This window comes from Capsella rubella, unplaced genomic scaffold, assembly GCF_000375325.1.
Source record: "Capsella rubella cultivar Monte Gargano unplaced genomic scaffold, Caprub1_0 scaffold_5, whole genome shotgun sequence".
Lineage (NCBI taxonomy): Eukaryota > Viridiplantae > Streptophyta > Magnoliopsida > Brassicales > Brassicaceae > Capsella > Capsella rubella.
This window is the reverse complement of record NW_006238919.1, coordinates 785,845-812,585: the sequence shown is the minus strand read 5'-3', so window position 1 is coordinate 812,585 and position 26,741 is coordinate 785,845. Positions and strand designations below refer to the sequence as shown.

Sequence of the window (26,741 nt, the reverse complement as noted above, 5' to 3'; positions counted from 1 at the left end):
ATTTAGATTATTAAGAAACTTGAGAAAATTTAAATTTTAGTGAGATTCACTAAATGCTTGCCACATTACTAGAGAGTAGAGCCAAACCATATTTGCAGGCTTGCAGCCCATTATTGAACTTGGAACTCTCTAGTACACTGCTAACTATCTCAACTTGTGGCAAGAAGTTTACTACACGTATAAAGAGGATCTCCTTAGGCTACGTTCTCACAATTTTCCTTATGTGCAGTCATAAAGTGTGGCATTCAATCTAAAAGATTGAAACAAAAGAAAAGATACAAAAACTTATGTACTATGAGTTTGTTGGTTTATAATTGAGTTTGGTCTGATTATTTTTATCTAATTAGATTAATTAATATGTCTTTAGCTACTTGAAGAGGTGTGTACGAAAGAGTGTGCATTAACGGGTGTATATGATAGAGAGTTGTGTTGTTTCAAGTAGAAACGGTTTCGACCGTACGGAAGACATGTATATATAAGTGTATGTGTGTTGTTGTAACAACTTAACAAGTTACAGATTAACAAGTTTCAGTTTCATTTCTTATCTTCTTCACAAGAGAAGAGACAAAAGGTCTCTTGCTCTGTTTTCATTCTTCCTCTCAATATTCCAACAGAGTTGGCCTAAATTACAGAATCTCAAGGAAATTATAAGAATTTATGTTTTATGTTTAACTTGGCCTAGTCAATTATATGATCTAAGTACAGAATTAACAACGAAATTACGACAAAACAAAAGTTGATCACACACTTGAAAAAGTAGAGAAACATATAAGTCATTCACCATATCCTGTATGGAAAAGAAACGAAACTAAAAGCTACTCTTCAACAGCCCAAGCGTGTGCTCCTTGCGAATCGCTTCTTCTTCGGTCTTTGGGAGTGTAATCGTTCTTGAGGTTGAAGACTTCTCGAATTTTCAACTGTCTTGTCTTTGATGTAATTTGCAACTGTCTTGCAAGTGAGATCATAACACTGTTAATGAGGTTGTAGATCGTATCAAGATTGAGATTCTTCATGAATTCCTCGTCCCAATGATCCTTGAGCTTCTTCTTCACCTCCTCCGATGCATCTACATGATCATTATGATCATCAACGTGTGTTTTGCAATACTCAATAACCATGGCAACTATATTTTCTGTAACGTTTAAAAGCTGGATTGCATTATCGACTCAGTCTTCATCGAAAGACTTGCCATCAGAGCTCATCAAAACAATATTTTTGGTAGACTTATGGTTTGTTCGACCGATTTGAGATTTTTTTGGGTGATGAAATAATTGATTTATGAACAACGCAAAGATATTGAATGAGAGGAGTCCAAGAAGGCCTCTCCAATTATAAATTACAAGAGATATGATTGTATCCAGACATATATCAGATGATTCACTAGAGGGATAGGATTATATAACTATCCGGTATATAAGCTTAGAATGGAGATGAAACATAAGCCATTAAAGTTGATCACATACTTGAGAAACATAAACATAAGCCATTCATCAAATCTTTTATTCGAAAAGAAAAAGAAAAGAAACAAATCTAAGAGCGACGGTTTCGGTTTAGAGTTTCAAAAGCCCAAGCCTGTTCCTTGCGAATCGCTTCTTCTTCTTCGGGAGTGTAATCGTTCACAATATTGAAGAGTTTTCGCATTTCCTCAACACTCTTGTCTTTCATGGAATCTGCAATGGACTTGCAAGTGAGATCAAGAAGACTACCACCGTTGACGTTGAGATCGCTAGCAGCTTCCATGAGTTGCAAGATCGTATCAACATCAAGACTCTTCATGAACTCCTTGTCCCAATCCTCGAGCATCTTCTCCGCCTTCTCAGCTGCTACACGACGACCAGGGCGAGGCTCATCAGCATGTCTTTTGCAATACACGATGACCAGGCCGAGGATCTTCACTGTAACGTTTTCAAGGGTGATTGCTTTGTCGGGGCAGTCCTTGTCGATCATTTGCTCTACAATCTTCAATTTTCTCGCCACCACTTCCTCGACTTCGAAAGACTCGCCATCAGAGCATGTCAACACAATCTTGTTCGAAGACATTGTTTGTTTTGTGGTTAAACTGTAGGAAGAAGATTTTTAGGAGATTTTATCTGAGATACTGAATGAGAGGTGTTGAATGGAGTAAACCAATTAATGTAACGTCTCTATTTATAACAAGTGTGACTGTGTGAGTATGTAAAGTTAGCCTATAGATGTATTTCCCCAAGGAAGGTAAATAAAATAAATAAAGAACAAAATCCTAATTTTATTAAATAGGCTCTAACCTTTTTAGAATGGTTGACTTGACCCTATACATAGATACTAATATAATAATATATATTTCTTAAAATTTTAGATATCATACCATTTTCGTATTCTGTAATTCAAAAATATTAACTACTCTTATATTAAAAAGAGTAACTACTGTTATATTAAAATACAGGATTGGATTTAAATTACAATATGCAACTTTTAGTTTATGGTATTACCTATAAAATCAATTTAAATTGAGATTTTATTTTTTCTAATTTTTAAATAATCAATTTTATAATATTATACCTTTAAAAGAAATGCAACTAAATGTTTCTGAGTCATCATTACTTAATTCTCTAATATATTAAAATACAGGATATGATTTAAATTACAATATGCAGCTTTTAGTTTTTGGTATTACCTATAAAATCATTTTAAATTGAGATTTTATTTTTTCTGATTTTTAAATAATCAATTTTATAATATTATACATTTAAAAGTAATACAACTAAAGGTTTCTGAGTCATCGTTACTTAATTCTCTAATATTTTGGATTTTCAACACTTTGAAAACAGTATTTAACAACATAACATGAGTTTCTTTAATTTAATTTACAAATAACTCTTAAATTTTTTTGTAGATATTGTACTAGACTCTTCTTTTATTATAACTTTCGCCTATAACTTCTGAGGTCTTACTAACCTACCTTAGAAACGAGCCATAAATATACAGTATATTTCACTGTGGCTACTCTTGGGCTTCGTTGGGTTAGAAAACGTCGCCTTATTTAGGAAAAGAAGAATTTCATGTGTAACAAGCTATGGTTTCATGTTTATGTTTAACTTGACCTAGTCAATCTCATCTATAGTAATGAATTAACAACGAAACTAAAGAGACCTAAAACTTGATCACACACTTGAGAAAACAGAAACATAAAAGTCATGCATTCAACAAATCATGTTATGGGGAAAACCTTAAAAAAAACAAAAGAAACATACAGTATAACAAAAGTAGAAATCTAGCATATGAAGACTCTTCATGGTGAACCGAATCTGAACCGGTGTCCCTTAACTTTGGGTATTTCCTGAGAATCAAACGTGTTAATTTAAAAACATGGAAATCTTTTCAAAATATAGAAACAGCATGTGAAGAACCTATTAGAATACTTGGTACTTGGTTTAAACCTAGTTATTCAATAACCGGTTTAAACCAACTACCAAGTATTCTAATAGAACCAAGGAGTTGTTCTAAAACAGTTAAAGTACATGTTGATATCGGATTGAGAGAGTATGGTAGACCGAACTCCTCCATCTTCACTTGTCTGTTGAGATTAATGGTCATGCACCTTCTCTTTTAATGGCTCCACAATCGTAAACCATATATTTTGTTTAGTATTTTCTATGCAAATTTAGTATGGCATTTATCCATTTTAATTAATATTGTTTAGTCATGGAATATAAGATTATGTATAATAGGTTTTGTTAAATATATTTAAGATTATCAGTTGCTTTCCTCAGTTCAATATATAGGTTTTGTTAAACTGATTAGATTTGGGAGTAAATTATGATCTCTTTGAATGGAGATGAAGCATAAGCCTAAAAGTTGATCACACGCTTGAGAAACAGAAACATAAACCATTAATTCATAAAATCTTTTATGGAAAATTAAAGAAAGAAACGAAAGCAATTGTTAGGGTTTAAAAAACATCTAAGGTCTTGGGTCTTCAAAAGCTCAAGCGTGTTCCGGGGAATCGCCTCTTCTTCTTCGTTCTCCAGACCGAAGCTTTCTCGAATTTCCTCTACACTCTTGTCTTTGATGGAATCTTCAACGGACTGGCAAGTGAGACCAAGAAGACCGTTGAGATAGTTAGAAGCTTGCATGAGTTTGACGAACGTCTCAAGATCAGGACTCTTCATGAACTCCTCGTCCCAATCCTTGAGCTTCTTCTTCGCCTCCTCAAATGCTACATGATCATCATCGACATGTCTTTTGCAATACTCGATAATGAGGGCGAGGATCTTTCCTGTAACGTTTTGAAGCGTGATTGATTTTTCGGGGCAGTCGTTTTCGATCATTGTCCCTACGATCTTCAATTTTCTCGCAACCGATTCCTCGACTTCGAAAGACTCGCCATCAGAGCTTGTCAACACAATCTTGTCTGAAGACATATTGTTTGTTTTGTGGTTAAACCGTAGATTGAAGATTTTTAGCTAAGAAACTGAATGAGAGATTGTTGATTAGAGTTAACAAATTGAAAAAGCTAGTAATGCCTCTATTTATAACGAGTGCGAGTATGTAAATTTCATTTCCTTTTCACCGGAAAAGAAAAGTAAATAAAGAACAAAATCCTAAATTAATTAAATAGGCTCTAACCTTTTAATAATACTTGATCCCTGCATCTACAGATACTAATAAAAATATTCATCAAACTTTGTAGTTGTTATACTATTTTAGTATTTTGTAATTTAAAAGAAATTATTTATATATTAAAAAGAGTAATTATTTTTATATTAAAAATATTGGATTGGAGTTAATGTACAATACAACTTTTATTTTTTGGTATCATCTATAAAATCAATGTAAACTTTAACTATAGTCAGATTTTTTATTTATGGTTTATAAATAATCAGTGATATAGCATTTATTTTTATTTTTTTTCATTCTTTTTTTTAATAACTAAAGGTTCTGAGTCAGGACCAAAACATCTATGGCATATACTTAGTTCTCCAATATTTGGAATTTTCAACACTTTGAAAACAGTGTTTCACAACATACCATATTACTCTGAGTCTTCTTTAACTTAAATTTACAAATAGTTCTTAAAATTTTGCAGATATTGTACTAGACACTTTTTTATTAGAATTTTGGCTCATAACTTCTGAGGTCTCAATAAGTACTAACCTATATATCTAAGAAGGGAGCCATATATATAGGATCTTTTACTTGTGGACTTGTGGCTACTCTTGGGGTTCATATATTAGGTTAATTAGTAAACGTGCATATGATATGGCTGGTTAAGAGGTCTCGCTAATGAGCCTCATTATGATCATTTCTCGTCCGGTAACAACCTAATATGAATGGAAATTTAAGTAAGTATCACTAACTTGAAATTTGGTTGTCGCCTCATGAGCTTCAGTGTTACATTGTTGGAAGTTACAGGGAACGATTTTTCAATTAGGCGGTTAATGTTTTTCTAATGTAGTAACTAGTAAGTGTTGATTGCGGCCTTGGAATATATGAGTTTGGTTGAGTTTTTAACCCAAAAAATTCGGAAATGGTTTGCTATTTAATCAAAACATGAGAAAGAAAGATACAAGAATGTTAGTTATGGCTAAATATTTTCAACGAAATTAAGCCAAAACATATTGGAACCTAACCGGTGAAGCCAGAAACTCTTTTTAGCCTCTCTATATCCCTCAATCTTCTCTAGACTCCTGGAGACGACTCATCGGTTCCTCAAGGATGTGCAGTCTGTGTCACAACATTCTATGACTTTTTACATAGCTGTTATAAGATAAGCTTAGAATGGAGATGAAAATATGAAACATGCTTCGCTCACGCTCTTCCTTAGATGCTTGTTTTGTCTTTTTGGCATCCGTTTTGAGAGGCATTGTTTCTATTGCACTTGATCTGTTGCTTTCTTTATATATATTTTCTCCGACCAGAAAGGCAACCCTCGTCTTACTACTAATTAATTTTCTTTTGTCAAAAAGGTTCGACTTACTAGGAAAAGAAGAATATCTTGTTACAAGCTCTGGTTTCATCTTTATGTTTACCTTGACCTAGTCAATATTCTAAGTAAAGAATTAACAACGAAATTAAAGAGACCCAAAAGTTGATCACACACTTGAGAAACAAAAACATATAAGTCATTCACCAAATCATGCTATGGGATTCCTCAAGCTACATTCACCTGAGTGATATAGCTATCGGATAAGCTTAGAATGGAGATGAAACATAAGGCAAAAGTTGATCACACACTTGAGAAACAGAATCATAAGTCATTCATCAAATCTTTTATTGGAAAAGAAAAATAAAAGAAACAAAACTAAGAGCTAGGGTTTCGATCCCAAGCCTGTTCCTCGAATTTCCTCTACATTCTTGTCTTAAATGGAATCTGCAACGAATTGGCTAGTGAGATCAAGAAGACTACCACCGTTGACATTGAGATAGCTAGCAGCTTCAAAAAGTTTGAAGATCGTTGCAAGATCAAGATGAACTCCTCGTCCCAATCCTTGAGCTTCTTCTTCACCTCCTCAGATGCATCTACATGATCATCATCGGCATGTATTTTGCAATACACGATAACCAGGGCGAGGATCTTCACTGTAACGTTTTGAAGGGTGATTGCTTTGTTGGGGCAGTCCTTTTCGATCATTTTCTCTACGATCTGCAATTTTCTCGCCAACACTTCCTCAACTTCGAAAGACTCGCCATCAGAGCATGTCAACACAATCTTGTTCGAGGACATATTGTTTGTTTTGTGGTTAAACTGTAGGAAAAAGATTTGTAGGCCAAATGAATTCGTTGTTGCTCCTATGCTAAGCTTTTTGTAGTTAACAATTTGATAAAAGCTATGTAATGTCTCTATATATTTATAATAACAAGTATGAATATGTAAATTTAGCTTATAGATGCATTTCCTCAAAGAAAGGTAATTAAAATAAATAAAGAACAAAATCCTAATTTTAATTAAATAGGCTCTAACCTTTTAAGAATGGTTGACCCCATACATATATAGATACTAATATATTAATGGGGTAATTTCAAAAATACCTCTTTTCCAATACCACTTTTTATAAATACCCCTCTTTCTAATTTTATCAAAAAGTCACTATAAAATATGAAATTTTTCAAAAACATATGTGTAAGCTTATATTTATAGACACAAATTATCTTTATATGTGTGTAAATTTATATATATATATATATATATATATTTAAATACCGTATAAATACCTTTTAAAAATCATTTAAAAACCTTATAAAAACTGTGTAAACCTTTTAAAAACCTTATAAAAACCTTATAAATGACGTTTAGAACCCCTTAAAACCTTATAAATATTTGGATTTAATCTCATAGTAGTAATGATGATCTTGATTTACCTTATCAACCATATAAAAGTTTATAATTTTTCACATTTGAAAAAGGGTATTTTTGAAAATGGATAAAAAAGAGGGGTATTTTTAAAAAGGGATACACCAAAAGGGGTATTTCTCAAAAAATCTCTTTATTTTTTGGTATTACATATAAAATCAATGTAAATTTTATAGTGAGTTTTTATATTTTTATCATTTTTTAAATAATCAACTTTGTAATATTATAACTTTTCCGTTTTAAAAAAAAATAAAAATAACTAAAGGTTCTGAGTCATCATTACTTAATTCTCTAATATTTTGGATTTTCAACACTTGTGAAAACAGTATTTAACAACATACCCCATGAGTCTTCTCTAGTTTAATTTACAAATAATTCTCAAAATTTTGTAAATATTGTACTAGACTCTTCTTTTATAACTTCTGAGATCTTACTAACATATCTAAAAGAAATGAGCCATAAATATACAGTATATTTCATTTTGGCTACTCTTGAGGTTGGTTGGGTTAGAAAACGTGCATCATAGGGCTGGTTAATTAAGAGGTCTTGCAATTGAACCTCGTTAATTATGGTTTGATCATCGCTGGTCCGTTAACAGCCTAATGAATGGAAACAAAAGTAAATATCATTAACTTGAAATTTGGTCGTCGCCTATGAGCTTCAGTGATACGGTGTTGGAAAATTACAGAGAACGATTTTTTTTCATTTGGCGGTTAATGTTTTTTTAATGTAGTAACTAGTGAAAGTGTTGATTGGGGCCTTGGATATATAAGAGAGGTTGGATCAGATTTTAACCAAAATGTTTTGAAGATGGTTTTGCTATTTATTAATAAAAACATGAGAAAAGAATACAAGAATGTTATTACTTATTATGGCTCAGTTTTTTCAACGAAAGCCAAAACACATTGAAACCTAACTGGTGGCGAAGAGAAAAACCTCTTTTGTTGGCCTCTCTATATCCCTCAATCTTCTCTGGACTCTATGAAAAGGGTTACTTATGCTAAATTGTTGATGAAAGCGTTTGTGCTGTCCGTGTCAATTAGCATCACGTTGTTCACCGGAGGGATATGACTTCTTACATACCTGCTATAAGATAAGCTTAGCTAGAAATGGAGATGAAAGTATGAAACATTTGCTTAGCTCATGCTCTTTCTCCGATGCTTATTTTCTCTTTTTGGCATCCATTTTGAGTGGCATTGTTTCCATTGCACTTAATCTGTTACTTTACTTTTTATATATACTAGGTAATATGCGCGGGTTGTCGTATATTTATTTAATTATTTTAATTTATTTATTACTTATAAAAAATAGATTAAATAAATTTTAATGTTTATGACATTTTTACATTTTATTTATTTAAATCATACAATAAAAGCATACATCCATATCTTTTGAATTTATTCGTTGATTAATTGTTCAATTTTGATAGTAATTTTCTTTAGTGCTTTTAAGTATTTTTTGATAAAACAATAATATTGTTAATGATAAAAATAGGAATGATATTGGGAGAATTTAAAAAATACACTTTTAAAAATACCACTTTTTAAATTTACCCTCTTTTCAAACTTTATCAAAACAACCACTAAAAATGTTAAAATTTATCCATATATGTGTGTGAACTTATAAATATACACACAAATTACCTTTATTTGTGTATAAAATTTTATTTATTTCAATGTCTTACAAATTGGTTTGAATATAACCAAAAATTATTTTGTTAAAATAATTACATACTTTGAAAATAAAATAATATACATGAATTTGTGAGAAAGAAAAAAACATATAAAGTAAAACAATGAAAATGGTTTATTTAGCTTGATTTTCTTATGGTGCGATGGTCATAAATCAATATTTTTGAATCCCATCGTTAAAGTAATTTCCTTATAGCCATAAAATATTATTATACATATGTATTATATATTTAATAGTATAAAAAACAATGAAAAAATGAAGAAGTACATAAAATAAAGAAGAAATATAATTGAAAACAAAAGTTTTAACCAAATATATAATCAAGCTCTTATAATGATATCTTAATTGAGCTTTCAACCCATGCAAGAACATTAAAAATTAAACAAAGAAAATATTGAGAATATCATATATGGTGGAGGAGGATGTAAAAATGAGTATTTATAGGATAAAATATGATGTAAGTTATAATTCTAAAATAATTAAATTAGAGGAGTTATAATTATATTTTATAGTGTGTTAATTGAAATTGAATGGAGGAAACAAATAGTCAATTGAAAGGTTATATAGTTTATGTTACAATTTAATAGTAAAGCATGGATTTCAAGTATGAATTAAAGTATATGACTAAATGTGTTAAATATTTGGTTTAATTAAAAATAAATATTATAATTAAAAAATAAATGCTAAATGGACCAATAAGGAGAAACCTTAAAAAACTCCCAAAGAATAATTTTATTTTTTAATTTGATTTTATATTCCTCTTAATTTAAGCTATATCTCTAGGTTTAATTATATTTTTCATCATTGTAGTATATATAATAGATAGAAAATTGAATATCAAATTGTTTTTTATATAGGAAATCAAGTATAAAATTCAAAGTTAACAAAAATTATAATGTTGTTTATATTATTACATGTTGAATCACAAACTAAATATAAATATAAGGATCATTATTCTTAAAAGAATGTCTTACAAATTGGTTTGATAATTATATAACAAAAAGTTTATTTTGTTAAAAAATTACATACTTTTGAAATTAAAATAAATATACATGAATATGTGAGAAAGAAACAAACATCCAATGTAAAATAATGAAGCTGGTTTCTTTAGCTTGATTTTCTTATAACCATAAAATATTATTATACATATGTATTACATTTAAAAATATAAAAAACAATGAAGACATAAAGAAATACATAAAAACAAAAAATAAATAAAATTGGAAAAAAGTTTAAACTAAATAATTAATCAAACTCTTAAAATGATATTTTAAATGAGTTTTCACCCCATGCAAGAACTTTAAAAAAAAATAAAGAGAATAATGAAGATATGAGATATAATAGAGAAGGATGTGAGAATGACTATTTATATGATAAGAAGTGATGTAAGTTACATTTTTAAAATAATTAAATTAGAGGAGTTATAATTATAATTTATAGTGTGTTTAATTGGAATTCAATAAAGAAAACCAATAGTCTTTGGAAATTTATATAATTTTCAGTTTCATTTTAGTAGTAAAGTGTGAAACGTAATGTATATGATTAAATATGTTTTTTTGGTTTAATTAAAAATAAATATTATACTTTAAAAAATAAATACAAAATGGAACAATAAAGAGAGTGAAACGTTACTTTTATATATATGATTTTAAATAATTTTCCACCAATAAGCCTTATAAAATTTTTTGTATGATATATGATTAAATTCTTTCATTTTCTTTGCCATTTGATTATAACTTATAGTGTAATTAAATTTTGAATTGAATGATTGTCATAAACATTTATTTATTTATTTATTTAGTTGAATGATGTATGATTAAGTCCTTTCATTTTCTTTGTCATTTGATTATAAGTGTCCTTTCATTTTCTTTGCTATTTGATTATAACTTATAGTGTGCTTAAATTTTGTATTGAATGATTGTCATAAACATTTATTTATTTATTTATTTTGTTGAATGATATCTGATTAAGTCCTTTCATTTTCTTTAAATTTTGTATTGAATGATTGTCATAAACATTTATTTATTTATTTATTTTGTTGAATGATATATGATTAAGTCCTTTCATTTTCTTTGCCATTTGATTATAAATGTCCTTTCATTTTCTTTGCCATTTGATTATAACTTATAGTGTGCTTAAATTTTGTATTGAATGATTGTCATAAACATTTATTTATTTATTTATTTTGTTGAATGATATCTGATTAAGTCATTTCATTTTCTTTGTCATTTGATTATAAGTTATAGTGTAATTAAAATTTGTATTGAATGATTGTCATAACATTTATTTATTTATTTTTAAAAAAAAATTAAAGCCTTAAATATTTTTCCACCAATAAGGAGAGAGTGAAACCTTACTTTTATATATATGATTTTCTCCGACCAGAAAGACAACCCTCGTCTTACTACTAATTAATGTTAATCTTTTGTCAAAAAGGTTCGACTTATTAGTAAAAGAAGAATATATTGTGTTACAAGCTATGGTTTCATGTTTATGTTTAACTTGGCCTAGTCAATCATCTAAGTAAAGAATTAATGCAGAAATTAGAGAAGGATTTGGGGGAAAACTTTTTACGATGGTGTGTGTTTGAGAATTGATACAATATATAAAAACTAAATTATGCTTAACCTTCCCACCGTGGAAGTTGTCACCAATTGATCTGCAGGTCAGTTGTTAAAGGGTGAGGACCTGGGTTCGAGGAACGCCAGGCGCACCAATAACCTACCTAGTGGGCCAGGAGGCTGCGAGCAGTGGGCTGCGCAGTTTGGGCCCATAGGAGAGAGGTTAGGGTCGATGCGCTGCAGCGCTTGTAGCTGTCATATGGCGGGGTGTGCCATGTGGTAGGGGTTCCCACCGGGATGGGTTGTTACAATTAAAAGTCGCCCGTGTTCTGGAAATTAATAGGAGAGTTGAATGTGTATAAGAATTAGGGTGGAGTCGGTTTAATTCCGGTGGATTTCCTAAACTGGTCGATTTGTCAATTGAATCAAAGGAGGTTTAATTAATATCGGTTTAGGTAAATCATGGTTTAATCAGATTAAACCAAAAACCCTAACTTTTATAATGAGCGCTTCATTCTCTCTTTTGTTTTGTGGCTGTTGTCTCTGAGAGTTGAGTTGAGAAAAGGAGAAGGAGAATTTCACTTGTGAGAAGGAGAGGGTTAGCTTTGCTTTGGTGTTTAAGGCAAGAGAAGCAGTTTCGTCACATCTTGGTAGAATAGAGATCCGACGTATCAAATCTTATCGAAAGCTAGCGAAATTTGGTAGGTTTGGTCGTAAGGCGTGTACGTTGATTCTCCTTTTTACAGAAGTGAATTCGGATTAATATTCAGTGAGTTATATGCAGTTTGGTGAGACGCCTTTTCTCTGTTGCGAACTGGGATCAGCGGAGTTTGTAAGTGCGATCGTGGCTTCATCGTTTCTCCGATCGGCATCAAATATTTTGGGAAGCTTGGTGACGTCTGGGTCTTGCTTTCCACCGAAGGGATTAAGGAGTTAACGGTTGGTTTATGTTTTAGGGTTTCGTTTCTGCGGCTGTAGTTTTTCTGCTGTTTCTGTCCTTTTGGTTCTTAGAGATTTTTGTTTGTGTGGTTTGTTGTAGGGCGTTGTTTGGCCGTTGCAGTCGCGAGGAGAGTCTTTCCTGGTTGTTTTTGTAGTTCAAATCACCTTGTTAAGGTGAGTGCGTGACCATGAGATTATCTAAGCGATTGGGATTGAGTGACTTGTTGTGTGATGATTTGTAGGTGAATTGGAAGTGTTATTGGATGTTTAGCTTGCTGAATGGTTTGTTTATTTTATATATGTGGGTGTTATCTCATAGCTTGTGTGTATAGCTCGTAGATGGGAGGATCGCTCTCACTGAGTATTTATGATAATACTCACGCATCTCATTGTGTTTGTGGTGCAGGTATAGTGTGATCCGTGGAATCATGGCGAGGAGAGGAGGATGATCTAGGGTCTCGGTTGTTATATTTATGAATATGTTAATTGTTGTTGGAACCTGGTTTAGAGGCATGATAGGTTGCTGGTGTAAATTGTGGTTATTGAATGATTGGTTAATTAATATTATGATGAATTGATGTTGGTTTAATATGTTTCCGCTGTGCATGATGATTTATTGTTGGGTTAATTCGGTTAGGTTAATTAGTAGGTATGGGACTTTTAATTAATGAATTAAAAAAACGGGTCGGGTCTTTTCAATTTGGTATCAGAGCCCTTACGGTTCTAGGGCGGGAGTAAAATGGTTATTTTTAATGTGATGTGTGAATTTCATTGATGGAAAATGATGATGTGGATTGCATGCTGATTGATTTGTGTGTTTAATCAATTGCGTGAGCATGGAGACCTAGATCATCCTCTCGAGCCTTCAATGAGATTCCACGGTAAGTTGTGATGTTTTGTCTTTTCTATAGTCGTCTGTTTTCCTAGTTTCTGCTTGTGGCAGTGTGGGAGGCTAGAGGTTGCGAGCGTGGTGCTCGAAGTAGTTCTGTGGTTGTGGTGGTTGTAGTCCGGAGCGCGGGTCTTCGGTGGTGTTTTGTTAGAAATGGATTTCCGAGAAGTTAAGTTGGAGACTATTATGTAATACTATGAGTGACGGGATTGTTTGGGAGTTGACTTCAAGAATGGTCATGGTAGAGATGATATTCCAGGTGGGAATATTGTTTGGTAGGTATGACATTGTGATGTTGTACTTGGACTAAGATGAGTATTTCTTGGATTTGACTTGTTGTGTCATGTCTAAGAGAAATATGTGCGAGTTTCTAAAAATAGAAAGTGTCGGGTTTGACCGTTGAGATAGTTAGAAGCTTGCATGAGTTTGACGAACGTCTCAAGATCAGGACTCTTCATGAACTCCTCGTCCCAATCCTTGAGCTTCTTCTTCGCCTCCTCAGATGCATCTACTTGATCATCATCGACATGCTTTTTGCAATATTCGATAACCAGGGCGAGGATCTTCCCTGTAACGTTTTGAAGGATGATTGCTTTGTCGGGGCAGTCGTTTTCGATCATTGGCCCTACGATCTTTAATTTTCTCGCAACCACTTCCTCAACTTCGTGAGACTCGCCATCAGAGCTTGTCAACACAATCTTGTTCGAAGACATATTGCTTGTTTTGTGGTTAATTAAACCGTAGAAGAAGATGTTTAGGAGATTTTATCTAAGAAACTGAATGAGAGATTGTTGAATGGAGTTAACAAATTGATAAAAGCTATGTAATGCCTCCATTTATAACGAGTGCGAGTATGTAAATTTCATTTCCTTTTCACCGGAAAAGAAAGGGAAATAAAATAAATAAAGAACAAAATCCTAAATTATTTAAATTGGCTCTATCCTTTTAATTATGTCTTGACACCCCATACATAGATACTAATAAAAATATATATTAAACTTTTATAGATGTTACACTATAATACTATTTTAGTAGTTTGTAATTTTAAAAGAAACTATTGCTATATTAAAAAGAGCAACTAGCTATGTTTATATTAACATAGAGGATTGGATTTAAACTACAATACATTTTTTTTTGGTATTACCTATAAAATCAATATACTATAACTTTGGTGAGATTTTTTATTTATGATTTTTAAATAATCAGTTTTATAACATTTACTGTCTTTTTTATTTTATTTTAAATAACTAAAGGTTCTGAGTCAGGATCAAAACATCTATGGCATATACTTAGTTTTCTAATATTTTAAATTATCAACACTTTGGAAACAGTATTTAACAACATACATGCAGTACCATGTTAATTAATTAGTCTGAGTCTTCTTTAATTTAATTTACAAATAATTCTCAAATTCTGTAGATCATATTGTACACTAATAGACTCTTTTTTTATTAGAATTTTGGCTTGTAACTTCTGAGGTCTTTAGTAACCTATCTAATAAAGGAGCAATGTACATATTTAGGATCTTTCACTTGTGGCTACTCTTGGGGTTCGTTGGGTTAGAAAACGTGCATGATATGGCTGGGTCTTGCTAGTCCCGTAATAACAACCTAATATGAATGGAAATCAAAATAAATATCATTAGCTTTAAATTAGCTTGTCGCCTCATGAGCTTCAGTGATATGTTGTTGGAAAGTTACAGGGAAAGGATTTTTTTTCATCAGGCTGTTTTCTAATGTAGTAACTAGTAAGTGTTGATTTGGGCCTTGGAATATAAGAGGTTGGATGAGATTTCAACCAAAATGTTTTGAAAATGGTTTTGCTATTTAATAAAATCATGAGAAATAAAAATACAAGAATGTTATTATATATGGCTCAGTGTATTTTCAACGAAAGCCAAAACATATTGGAACCTAACAGGCGGCGAAGCCATAAACTCTTTTTGGCCTCTCTATATCCCTCAATTTTCTCTGGACTCCTGGAGACGACTCATAGTAATCTACAACTTAGATATATCTTCTTTACCATTCTTTCTCCACAGTCTCCACTTGCTGTAAGAAGTTTACTGCACGACATGAAGACATTACACATATAATTTCTCCGATCATAAAGGCAACCCTCGTCTTACTACTAATTAATGTTCTTTTGTCAAAAAGGTTTGGTCTGTGTTAGGAAAAGAAGAATATCTTGTGTTACAAGCAATGGTTTCATGTTTATGTTTACCTTGATGTAGTCAATTATCTAAGTAAAGAATTAACAACGAAATTAAAGAGACCCAAAAGTTGATCACACACTTGATAAACAAAAACTTATAACTCATTCACCAAATCATGTTATGGGATTCCTCAAGCTACATTCACCGGAGGGTCAGGGATTATATAGCTATCGGATATAAGCTTAGAATGGAGATGAAACATAAGCCATAAAGTTGATCACATACTTGAGAAACAGATATTTTATTGGAAAAGAAATGGAAAAGAAAAAGAAAAGAAACAAAACAAAAAGCTAGGCTTTGGAATAATTCTAGGGTTTTAATCTTCAATGAGGTTAAAGATCGTATCAAGAACGAGATTCTTCATGAACTCCTCGTCGCAATCCTTGAGCTTCTTCTTCGTCTCCTCAGATGCATCTACATGATCATCATCATCATTAAAGGAAGATATACATGTTTTTCGATTGTGAATAGGAAATCACAATTAAGAGATTAACCGACTCCTAAACATTATAAATAGAGACCTTCTTCGACTCCTTTCATTCACACATCTTTGCATAATTCATAGATCAATTCTTTTTTTTCATCACCCAAAAAAACACCACAAAACGATCGACGAAACCAATATGTCTTCCCAAAAGATCGTGTTGGTGAGCTCTGATGGCGAGACTTTCGAAGTTGAGGAAGCGGTGGCGAGAAAACTTCAGATCGTAGGACACATGATCGACGACGACTGTGCCCATAAACCGATCCCGCTTCAAAACGTTACAGGAAAGATCCTCGCCATGGTTGTCGAGTATTGCAAAACACACGTCAACGATGTAGATGATGCTGCTGCTGATGATAAAGAAGAGAGCGAGGAAGACAAGAAGAAGAAGAAAGCTGATGCTGCTTCAGCCTCTGGAGATGATACCGACAAGAAGCTTGAGGTCGAGGCTTTTGACAAAGGCTTCTTGCAGGATTTAGATTTGGAAACCATCTTCCAAATCATTCTCGCTGCTAACTATCTCAACGTGAAAGGCCTTCTTGATCTCACTTGCCAGAACGTTGCTGATCACATCAAAGACATGTCTGTAGAGCAAGTTCGAGAAATCTTTGGCATCCAGAACGATTTCACTGAGGAAGAAGAGAAATCGATTCGAGCGGAGAACGCATGGGCTTTTGAAGATGCTGCACAAGCTGATCCAAAACCCTAACTTTTTTCTTGTTTCGTTTCTAATTGTCGGTTTTTAGGGTTTCTTTTTTCTCCATATTTGATTTGGTGTTTTGGATTTGTGATTTTGATTTCAGTTTCGTTGTTTATTTCTTTTCTTGGATATTATATATAACCTACTAAACATTCCATATGGGTTTAGGAATTCCATATGGTATGAGTTACCCAAAACCCTACTAAACGCTCATGTGAAGTCATATCTCATCGAGGTTATTTGATTCACCTCCCATCTAATGGGCCATTTTCTATAGCTAATTACCTTATAATGGGCCGATTAAGATTAGGTTCCTATTATGGTTTCGTTGAAAATTTTGCGCTAAACCATTCTTTTATTTTGTTTCTTTCTTTCTCCTTTTTTATTATAGCAAAAAGCAAACCATTTAACAAAAGAAAAAATGTAGAAAAATTATCTAACCTCTTATATATGTTAGTAGCGATACCAAATCCCAAATCATTAACCGAAATAATCGATTTCTACAGTTTTATTGTACAAGAACTTTCCAACACTGATCATCTCATGAGGCTATATGTTCAAGTTAATGATATTTACTTTGATTTCCATTTCTTAGTTTGTTACTGGACTGGACCAGCAATGATCGAGCCATAACGAGCCATATCATGCATACATGTTTCCTAACTCAACGAACCCCAACTGTAGCCACAAGTGTAAGATATCATATCTAAAAGACTCGGATTGCTTTCCAAGATAGTTTAGTAAAACTATAACTTCTTAAATAAATAACTCTAAATAAATAATAGAAAATAATAAAAAGTGAGAGAATTTCTTAAATAAAAACCGATACTATCTTAAACTCCTTACTTGTAGTTTGATGAGTAAATATAAATAGTTCTAAAAAATCAGAAGTTAAAAAATCTCACTTAATTGAAATATACATTGAATTTTAGATGTGATACCAATAAATAAAAGATAAATATACTTTACTTTAAATCTAATCCTATATTTTAATATATTTATATATAGTTAATATTTTTAAAATATATTAAATTACAAAATACTAAAATAGTATAACATCTAGAGAATTAATCTAATCATTAACATGTGTGTATGGGGTAAATAGTTATATATATAAAAAAAAAGATAAGAGCTTCAATTAATTAAACTAGGATTTTTTTTTGTTTTTTTGGTTCAATTTTTTCTCAGTTTTACAATTGACTACATACTCTCAATCATTATATATAAATAGCAACGTTACATTCAACTTCTTCAATAAAATCTCCTAAAATTCTTTCTTCTTTATTTTGCTAAACCACAAAAACAGACAATATGTCGACTTCGAACAAGATTGTGCTAACTAGCTCAGATGGTGAATCTTTCGAGATTGACGAAGCCGTGGCTCGTAAGCTTCAGATCATAGCGCACATGATCGATGATGACTGCGCGGGTAAAGCAATCCCACTTGCAAACGTCACTGGAAAGATCCTTGCTTTGGTCATTGAGTATTGCAAGATACACGTTAATGATAAAGATCCGAGTGAAGAAACAGACGAAATTGTTTCTTCTGATGATAAAGAATCACCTAAAGAAGCAAACGAAAATGTTTCTTTGTCTGATTCAACTAAAGAAACAAACGAGAATGTTTCTCCTGATCCAGCTGATGTTAAAGATTCAAGTAAAGAAACAAACGAAAATGTTTCTTCTTATCCAAATGAAGAATCAGAAGAAAACAAAGAAGCCAAGGAGGAGGAGCTCATGACTAATTGGGACGCAGAGTTCATGAAACGTTGTGATTTAGAAACAACCTTTTTACTCATTCTCGCTGCTAACTATCTCAACGTCAAAGGCCTTCTAGCTCTCACTTCCCAGACCGTTGCAGATTACATCAAAGATAAGAACGTAGAAGAGGTTCGAGAAATCTTTAACATCGAAAACGATTTCACACCCGAAGAAGAAGAACAGATTCGCAAGGAGAACCTGTGGGCTTTTGAAACATAACTTTTTAGTTATCCATTTCTTAAATTGTTATCCTCCCGTGTGTGATTGACTTGGTGTCTTTGATTAATTTCATGAATTCTAGTTTTTGATTTTTTTTTTAATAATTTTTTTTTTGTTTAATTATCTATTTACTTGGGTATAAGCTATGTTTTATGGGGGAATTTCAAAAATACACCTTTTCCAATACCAATTTTTAAAAATACCTCTCTTTCTAATTTTATCAAAAAGTCACTATAAAATTTGAAATTTATCAAAAACATATGTGTAAGCTTATACTTATAGACACAAATTATCTTTATATGTATGTAAATATATATATATATATTTCATAAATACCATATAAAAACCTTTTAAAATCATTTCAAAACCTTATAAAAACTTTGTAAACCTTTTAAAAACTTTTTAATAACCTTTTAAAAACCTTTTAAAAACCTTATAAATACCACTCAGAACCTTTTAAGACCTTATAAATATTTGGATTTAGTCTCCCAGTAATAATGATGATCTTGATGTACCTTATCAACCATATAAAAGTTTATAATTTTTCATATTTGAAAAGGGGTATTTTTGAAAATAGATAGAAAAGAAGAGTTTTAAAAAAAAGGGTATACCAAAAGGTGTATTTCTCAAAAATTCTCATGTTTTATTGCTAATCTTTTGCTAATCACTAATGTTTTATTATATTCTAATACTTACATAAACATTTTTTTGTTTTTGGTAGGGTACATACATAGACATATTATTAGTAGGTTTCAATTGCTAAAACATATATTATCCAAAAAAATATTTTCTCATAATATTAATTATAGTTATGTAGATTTTAGTATTTTTTTTTTGGTGTGAATGTAGATTTTCAAAAATACACCTTTTCCAATACCACTTTTTAAAAATACCTCTCTTTCTAATTTTATCAAAAAGTCTACATTTTGGAAACAGTATTTAACAACATACAGTAGTACCATATTAATTAGTCTGAGTCTTCTTTAATTTAATTTACAAATAATTCCCAAATTTTGTAGATACATGTATACACTACTAGACTCTTTTTTTATTAGAATTTAATTTGGCTTGTAACTTCTGAGGTCTTTACTAACCTATCTAATAAAGGAGCAATGTACATATCTAGGATCTTTCACTTGTGGCTACTCTTGGGGTTCGTTGAGTTAGAAAACGTGCATGATATGGCTGGGTCTTGCTAGTCCCGTAATAACAACCTAATATGAATGGAAATCAAAATAAATATCATTAGCTTTAAATTAGGTTGTCGCCTCATGAGCTTCAGTGATACGGTGTTGGAAAGTTACAGAGAAAGGATTTTTTTCCATCAGGCTGTTTTCTAATGTAGTAACTAGTAAGTGTTGATTTGGGCCTTGGAATATAAGAGGTTGGATGAGATTTCAACCAAAATGTTTTTGCTATTTAATAAAATCATGAGAAATAAAAATACAAGAATGTTATTATATATGGCTCAGTGTATTTTCAACGAAAGCCAAAACATATTTGAACCTAACAGGCGGCGAAGCCATAAACTCTTTACCATTCTTTCTCCACAATCTCAACTTTCTGTAAGAAGTTTACTGCACGACATGACGAGTTGACGACAATACACATATAGAGAGGATTCCTTAGGCTAGGTTCTCGCATTTTTCCTTGTGCAGTCATATGACATTGTCGTTATTCTATTCTAAAGTGTTGTTGAAAGAGTTTGTGTTGTCCGTGTCGTTATTTACCATCACGTTGTTCACCGGAGGGATAGGACTTTGTACATAGCTTCTCTAAGATAAGCTTAGAATGGAGATGAAAGTATGAAACATGCTTGTTTTGTCTTTTTGGCATCCGTTTTGAGTGGCATTCTTTCCATTGTACTTAATCTGTTACTCACCTTATATATATTTTCTCCGACCAAGAAGGCAATTATCGTCTCACTACTAATTAATGTTCTTTTGTCAAAAAGGTTCGACTTATTAGGAAAAGAAGAATATATTGTCTTACAAGCTATGGTTTCATGTTTATGTTTACCTTGACCTAGTAAATTATCTAAAGTAAAGAATTAACAACGAAATTGTAAAGAGACCTAAAATTTGATCACACACTTGAGAAACAAAAACTTATAAGTCATTAATTCACCAAATCATGTTATGCGATTCCTCAAGCTTCATTCACCGGAGGGATATGGATTATATATAGCTATCGAATAAGCTTAGAATGGAGATAAAACATAAGCCATAAAGTTGATCACACACTTGAGAAACATAAATATAAGCCATTTATCAAATCTTTTATTGGAAAAGAAAACGAAAAGAAACAAAACCAAAAGCTAGGCTTTAAAAAAACAAAACTAGGGTTTTGGATCTTCAAAAGCCCAAGCGTTTTCGTTACGAAGCGCTTCTTCTTCTTCGGCTGTGTAACCACTCTCCAGACCGAAGCTTTCTCGGATTTCCTCTACATTCTTCTCGTTGATGAAATCTGCAATGGACTGGCTAGTGAGTTCAAGAAGACTACCACCGTTGACACTGAGATAGCTAGCAGCTTGAATGAGTTTCAACATCGTATCAAGATCAAGTTTCTTCATGAACTCTTCGTCCCAATCCTTGAGGTTTTTCTTCTCCTCCCTAGCAGCTACATGATCATCATCGACATGTCTTTTGCAATACTCGATGACGAGGGCGAGGATCTTTCCTGTAACGTTTTGAAGCGTGATTGCTTTGTCGGGGCAGTTTTCAATCATTTGCCCTACGATCTGCAATTTTCTCGCCACCACTTCTTCAACTTCCAAAGACTCGCCATCAGAGCTTGTCAACACAATCTTGTTCGAAGACATATTGTTTGTTTGGTTTGTGATTAAACCGTAGAAGAAGACGTTTAGGAGATTTTACGTAAGAAACTGAATGAGAGATTGTTGAATGGAGTTAACAAATTGAAAATAAAAGCTATGTAAGGCCTCTATTTATAACGAATGCGATATGTAAATTACATATTTTTTTCCCAAAAGAAAGTTAAATAAATAAATAAAGAACACAATCCTAATTTAATTAAATTGGCTCTAACCTATTAATAATATTTTGACCCCAAACAGAGATTCTATTAAAAATATTTATTAAACTTTTATAGATGTTATATTATTTTAGTATTGTAATTTAAAATGAAATTATTTTTATATTAAAAAGAGTAACTATTGTTATATTGAAATCTAGGATTAGATTTAAAACTACAATACAACTTTTATTTTTATTTTTTTCAATGTAAATTTTAAATTACAGTGAGATTTTATATTTATATTGCTTAAATATATATATCAATTTAATAACATCTTACTTCTTTTCTAATCTTTTTTTTTTTTGAAACTAAAGGTTCTGAGTCATCTATGGCATTTACTTATTAGTTCTCTAATACTTTGGATTTTCAACACTTTGAAAACATTATTTATTAACAACATTCCACTTTAGTCTGAGTCTTCTTTAATGTAGTTTACAAATAACTCTCAAAAATTTGTAGATACTGTACGCTAGACTCATTTTTTATTAGAATTTTCCTTTATGACTTCTGAGGTCTCTTTCACTTGTGGTTACTCTTTGGGTTCGTTGGGTACGGTTAGAAAACGTGCATGATCTGGCTGGTTAAGGGATCATTGCTGGTCCGGTGAACAACCTAATGAATGGATCATTAACTTGGAATGTGGTTGTCGATTTTTTCCATTAGGCGCTTAATGTTTTTTAAAGTTAGAGAGAACTAGTAAGTGTTATGAGGTTGGATGAGTTTTTAACCAAAAGTTTTTGAAAATGGTTTGCTATTTAATTTATAAAAGAAGACATGAGCAAGAAAAAATACAAGAATGTTAGTTATGGCTCAGTATTTTCAACGAGAGCCAAAACATAGTGGAACCTAACCGGCGAAGCCAAACACACTTTTTGAACTCTCTATATCAATGGCTCAATCTTCTCTGGATTCCTGGAGACGACTCATCGTCTCGGTTCCTCAAGAAGTTTATCAGTGGTCTCGCTGCTGCCCATGGTACATTGTCACCTACTCCCTATGCGCATCACTCTTGTTCTTCATGTATCCTTTTAGTGTTAAACTCCTTTAAGCACGTGTAAGTGAACGTACCATGGGAAATTTTAATTCTTTTCAGTAACTAAAACCAACCAATAAGCATGACTAAGTGGTGTGACTGCTCTAATGTTAGTTTCCAAGATTGAATTTTGTGCATTCACCAACAAAATTGATGGAGTTCTTCTAATCATGTTTTCATGAAGCAGCAAGGTTGTCTCCTTTTGGTGACCCTCATGATGCTGGTGGTGGTGTCAATCTACAAGTTGAAAAGAACGATACGAGACATGCAAGTTGACACATACTTATATTATTGTGTGAGAGTAGAATAGTTAATATTTATATATAAACCTTGGTTTGGATTAGTCTATTGTAAGACTTCATATGTTTTAATGGATCTTCTATGACATAAAAAAAATATTTTATATATATTTTTTGACGAAATTAAATTTTTGTAAAATCTATTAAATATAGAATGCAAAAACGTGTCAAATTTCATTGATATAAAATAGCTAATAAATATAATATAGCTAGAAAATTGACCTGCAATACATAAAATTATAATGCAAATATAGAGCTACTAAACAATATATCATGGCAATTTAAAAGATCTACAAAACATATTAGAATAGCGTAAAATTGTGCTACAACAATACAAATTAAAATTGTGCTACAACAATGATGAAGCTTCAAAACGCTATCGTATATGATCACCCTAAGATAGCTCCGGCATACACAGCGTTTATGAAATCGCTATGTTATCGATATTATAGCGTTTTCCGTGTGCTAAGAGCGCCCATATTTCTTGTAGTGAGTCATATCACACTGTAGTTCTTCTATTATAAGGTGTTATTGCTGAAAGAGTTTGTGTTGTCCGTGTTATTATTTACCAACACGTTGTTCACCTGTACAGAGTTACATAGCTGCTATCAAGCTTAGAATGGAGATGAAACATCCTTTGCTCACACACTTCCTCTGATGGTTGTTTTGTCGTTTTGGCATCCGTTTTGAGCTTTATATAAGGCCAAGACAATCAGGAAGTAGCATTGTTTCCATTGCAGTACTATATAATTTCTCCGACCAAGAAGGCAACTATCATCTTACAACTAATTAATGTTCTTTTGTCAATGAGGTTCGACTTATTTAGGAAAAGAAGAATATCTTGTGTTACGAAGCTATGGTTTTATGTTTATGTTTAACTTGACCTAGTCAATCTCATCTAAGTAAAGAATTAACAAACGAAATTAAAGAGATCACAAGTTTGATCACACACTTGAGAAACAGAAACATATAAGTCATTCACCAAATCATGTATGGAAAACAAAACAGCTAAGGTATTTTGTTTTTAGATCTTCAATTATAAGCCCACTCGTTTTCCTTGCGAATCGTTTCTTCTTCTTCGGGCGTGAAGTCGTTCTTGACGTTGAAGATTTCTCGAACTTCCTCTACTTTCTTGTCTTTGATATAATCTGCAACGACCTGGCAAGTAAGATCAAGAAGACCGGTGACATTGAGATAGTTAGCGGCGAGAATGAGGTTAAAGATCGTATCAAGAGCGAGATCCTTCATGAACTCCTGGTCCCAATCCTTGAGCTTCTTCTTCGCCTCCTCAGCTGCTACATGATCATCTTCGACATGTCTTTTGCAATACTCGATAACCAGGGCGAGGATCTTCCCTGTAAGGTTTTGAAGGATGATTGCTTTGTCGGGGCAGTCGTTTTCGATCATTGGCCCTACGATCTTCAATTTTCTCGCCACCACTTCCTCAACTTCGAAAGACTCGCCATCAGAGCTTGTCAACACAATCTTGTTCGAAGACATATTGTTTGTTTTGTGGTTAAACTGTAGGAAGAAGATTTTTAGGAGATTTTATCTAAGAAACTGAATGAGAGGTGTTGAATGGAGTTAACCAATTGATGTGATGTCTCTATTTATAACAATAGTGACTGTGTGAGTATGTAAAGTTAGCCTATAGATGTATTTCCCCAAAGGAAGGTAAATAAAATAAATAAAGAACATAATCCTATTTTAATTAAATAGGTTCTAACCTTTTAAGAATGGTTGACCCCATACATGGATACTAATATAATAATATATATTTCTTAAATTTTTAGATATTATACTATTTTAGTATTCTGTAATTCATAAATATTAACTATTCTTATATTAAAAAGAGTAACTACATTAAAATACAGGATTAGATTCAAACTACAATGCAACTTTTATTTTTTGGTATTACCTATAAAATTAATGTAAATTTTATAGTAAGTTTTTATATTTTTTATCATTTTTAAATAATCAACTTTATAATATTATACCTTTTTCGTTTAAAAAAACATAATAACTTAAGGTTCTGACTTCTGAGTCATCATTACTTAATTCTCTAATATTTTGGATTTTCAACACTTGTGAAAACAGTATTTAACAACATACCCCATGAGTCTTCTCTAATTTAATTTACAAATAATTCTCAAAATTTTGTAGATATTGTACTAGACTCTTCTTTTATTATAACTTACGTTTATAACTTCTGAGGTCTTACTAACCTAATTAACGAGCCATAAATATACAGTATATTTCACTGTGGCTACTCTTGGGGTTTGGTTGGGTTAGAAAACGTACATCATAAGGCTGGTTAATTAAGAGATCTTGCAATTGAGCCTCATTAATTATGGTTTGATCATTGCTGGTCCGTTACAACCTAATGAATAGAAACCAAAGTAAATATCATTAACTTGAAATTTGGTCGTCGCCTATGAGCTTCAGTGATACGATGTTGGAAAATTACAGAGAGAACGATTGTAAGTCTCCTTATATATAATTTCTCCGACCAGAAAGGCAACCATCGTCTTATGTTGGTTTATAATTAAGTTTGGTCTTATTATTTTATCTAATTAGATAAATTAATGTGTCTATACTTACATGAAGAGGTGTGTATGAATAGGTGTATATTAACGGATGTATACGGAAGATAGTTGTGTTGTTTCAATTGTTTGTGTGAGCAGTCGTGACTGTAACACATGTATATAAGCGTATGTGTTTTGTAACACAAGACAACAAGTTCCAGTTCAATACAAATTTCAGTTTCATTCTTTTCCTCACAATAGAAGAGACAAAAGGTCTCTTACTCTGTCTTTATTCTTCCTCTCAATATTCCAACACTTACTACTAATTAATGTTCTCTTGTGAAAGAGATTAGACTTATTTAGGAAACGAAGAATATCTTGTGTCACAAGGTATGGTTTCATGTTTATGTTTAACTTGACCTAGTCGATATCATCTACGTAAAGAATTAATAAACAGAATTAAAGAGACCTAAAAGTTTCATCACACACTTGAGAAACAGAAACATATAAGTCATTCACCAACTCATGTATGGAAAACAAAACAGCTAGGGTATTTTGTTTTTAGATCTTCAATTATAAGCCCACTCGTTTTCCTTGCGAATCGTTTCTTCTTCTTCGGGCGTGAAGTCGTTCTTGACGTTGAAGATTTCTCGAACTTCCTCTACTTTCTTGTCTTTGATATAATCTGCAACGACCTGGCAAGTAAGATCAAGAAGAACCGTGACGTTGAGATAGTTAGCGGCGAGAATGAGGTTAAAGATCGTATCAAGATCGAGATTCTTCATGAACTCCTCGTCCCAATCCTTGAGCTTCTTCTTCACCTCTTCAGATGCATCTACATGATCATCATTAACGTGTGTTTTGCAATACTCAACAACCATGGCGAGGATCTTTCCAGTAACGTTTTGAAGCGGGATTGGTTTATGGGCACAGTCGTCTTCGATCATGTGTCCTACGATCTGAAGTTTTCTCGCCACCGCTTCCTCAACTTCGAAAGTCTCTCCATCAGAACTCACCAACACAATCTTTTGGGAAGACATATTGTTTTACTTTGATTG

At 32.1% G+C, this 26,741-nt stretch overlaps 8 protein-coding genes across 9 annotated transcripts; 2 read left to right on the top strand and 6 right to left on the bottom strand.

Moving 5' to 3' along the window:
• Positions 1 to 740: 740 nt before the first annotated feature.
• LOC111830428 (SKP1-like protein 15) lies at positions 741 to 1,118 on the bottom strand. Its single transcript, XM_023782255.1, has 2 exons — positions 820 to 1,118; positions 741 to 747 (listed from the first exon to the last, which is right to left on the bottom strand). The coding sequence occupies exons 1-2, from the start codon at positions 1,116 to 1,118 to the stop codon at positions 741 to 743; spliced, it is 306 nt and encodes a 101-aa protein (XP_023638023.1).
• A 307-nt stretch (positions 1,119 to 1,425) lies between these two features.
• Positions 1,426 to 2,117, bottom strand: LOC17887446 (SKP1-like protein 14). The gene has a single exon (XM_006290236.2). The coding sequence runs from the start codon at positions 2,038 to 2,040 to the stop codon at positions 1,531 to 1,533; it is 510 nt and encodes a 169-aa protein (XP_006290298.1). The 5' UTR covers positions 2,041 to 2,117; the 3' UTR covers positions 1,426 to 1,530.
• A 1,679-nt stretch (positions 2,118 to 3,796) lies between these two features.
• On the bottom strand, positions 3,797 to 14,214 carry LOC17884868 (SKP1-like protein 14). 2 transcript variants are annotated; one of them, XM_006292889.2, is made up of 2 exons: positions 13,816 to 14,214; positions 3,797 to 4,094 (listed from the first exon to the last, which is right to left on the bottom strand). In XM_006292889.2, the coding sequence occupies exons 1-2, from the start codon at positions 14,122 to 14,124 to the stop codon at positions 3,897 to 3,899; spliced, it is 507 nt and encodes a 168-aa protein (XP_006292951.2). In that variant the 5' UTR covers positions 14,125 to 14,214; the 3' UTR covers positions 3,797 to 3,896. The 2 variants fall into 2 exon arrangements, with proteins under 2 accessions (XP_006292951.2, XP_006292925.1); XM_006292863.2 differs by lacking the exon at positions 13,816 to 14,214 and having other exon boundaries at positions 3,797 to 4,472.
• A 1,550-nt stretch (positions 14,215 to 15,764) lies between these two features.
• On the top strand, positions 15,765 to 16,880 carry LOC17884944 (SKP1-like protein 14). The gene has a single exon (XM_006292187.2). It carries the CDS (start codon positions 16,250 to 16,252, stop codon positions 16,817 to 16,819), a length of 570 nt encoding a protein of 189 aa, XP_006292249.1. The 5' UTR covers positions 15,765 to 16,249; the 3' UTR covers positions 16,820 to 16,880.
• A 1,241-nt stretch (positions 16,881 to 18,121) lies between these two features.
• LOC17887321 (SKP1-like protein 18) lies at positions 18,122 to 18,887 on the top strand. The gene has a single exon (XM_006290375.2). It carries the CDS (start codon positions 18,122 to 18,124, stop codon positions 18,788 to 18,790), a length of 669 nt encoding a protein of 222 aa, XP_006290437.1. The 3' UTR covers positions 18,791 to 18,887.
• Positions 18,888 to 20,888: 2,001 nt separating this feature from the next.
• On the bottom strand, positions 20,889 to 21,679 carry LOC17884703 (SKP1-like protein 14). Its single transcript, XM_006292338.2, has one exon. It carries the CDS (start codon positions 21,609 to 21,611, stop codon positions 21,129 to 21,131), a length of 483 nt encoding a protein of 160 aa, XP_006292400.1. The 5' UTR covers positions 21,612 to 21,679; the 3' UTR covers positions 20,889 to 21,128.
• A 2,442-nt stretch (positions 21,680 to 24,121) lies between these two features.
• LOC17886684 (SKP1-like protein 14) lies at positions 24,122 to 24,705 on the bottom strand. The gene has a single exon (XM_006291924.2). The coding sequence runs from the start codon at positions 24,656 to 24,658 to the stop codon at positions 24,191 to 24,193; it is 468 nt and encodes a 155-aa protein (XP_006291986.1). The 5' UTR covers positions 24,659 to 24,705; the 3' UTR covers positions 24,122 to 24,190.
• A 1,403-nt stretch (positions 24,706 to 26,108) lies between these two features.
• On the bottom strand, positions 26,109 to 26,723 carry LOC17885601 (SKP1-like protein 14). The gene has a single exon (XM_006292174.2). It carries the CDS (start codon positions 26,721 to 26,723, stop codon positions 26,253 to 26,255), a length of 471 nt encoding a protein of 156 aa, XP_006292236.1. The 3' UTR covers positions 26,109 to 26,252.
• Positions 26,724 to 26,741: the final 18 nt, after the last annotated feature.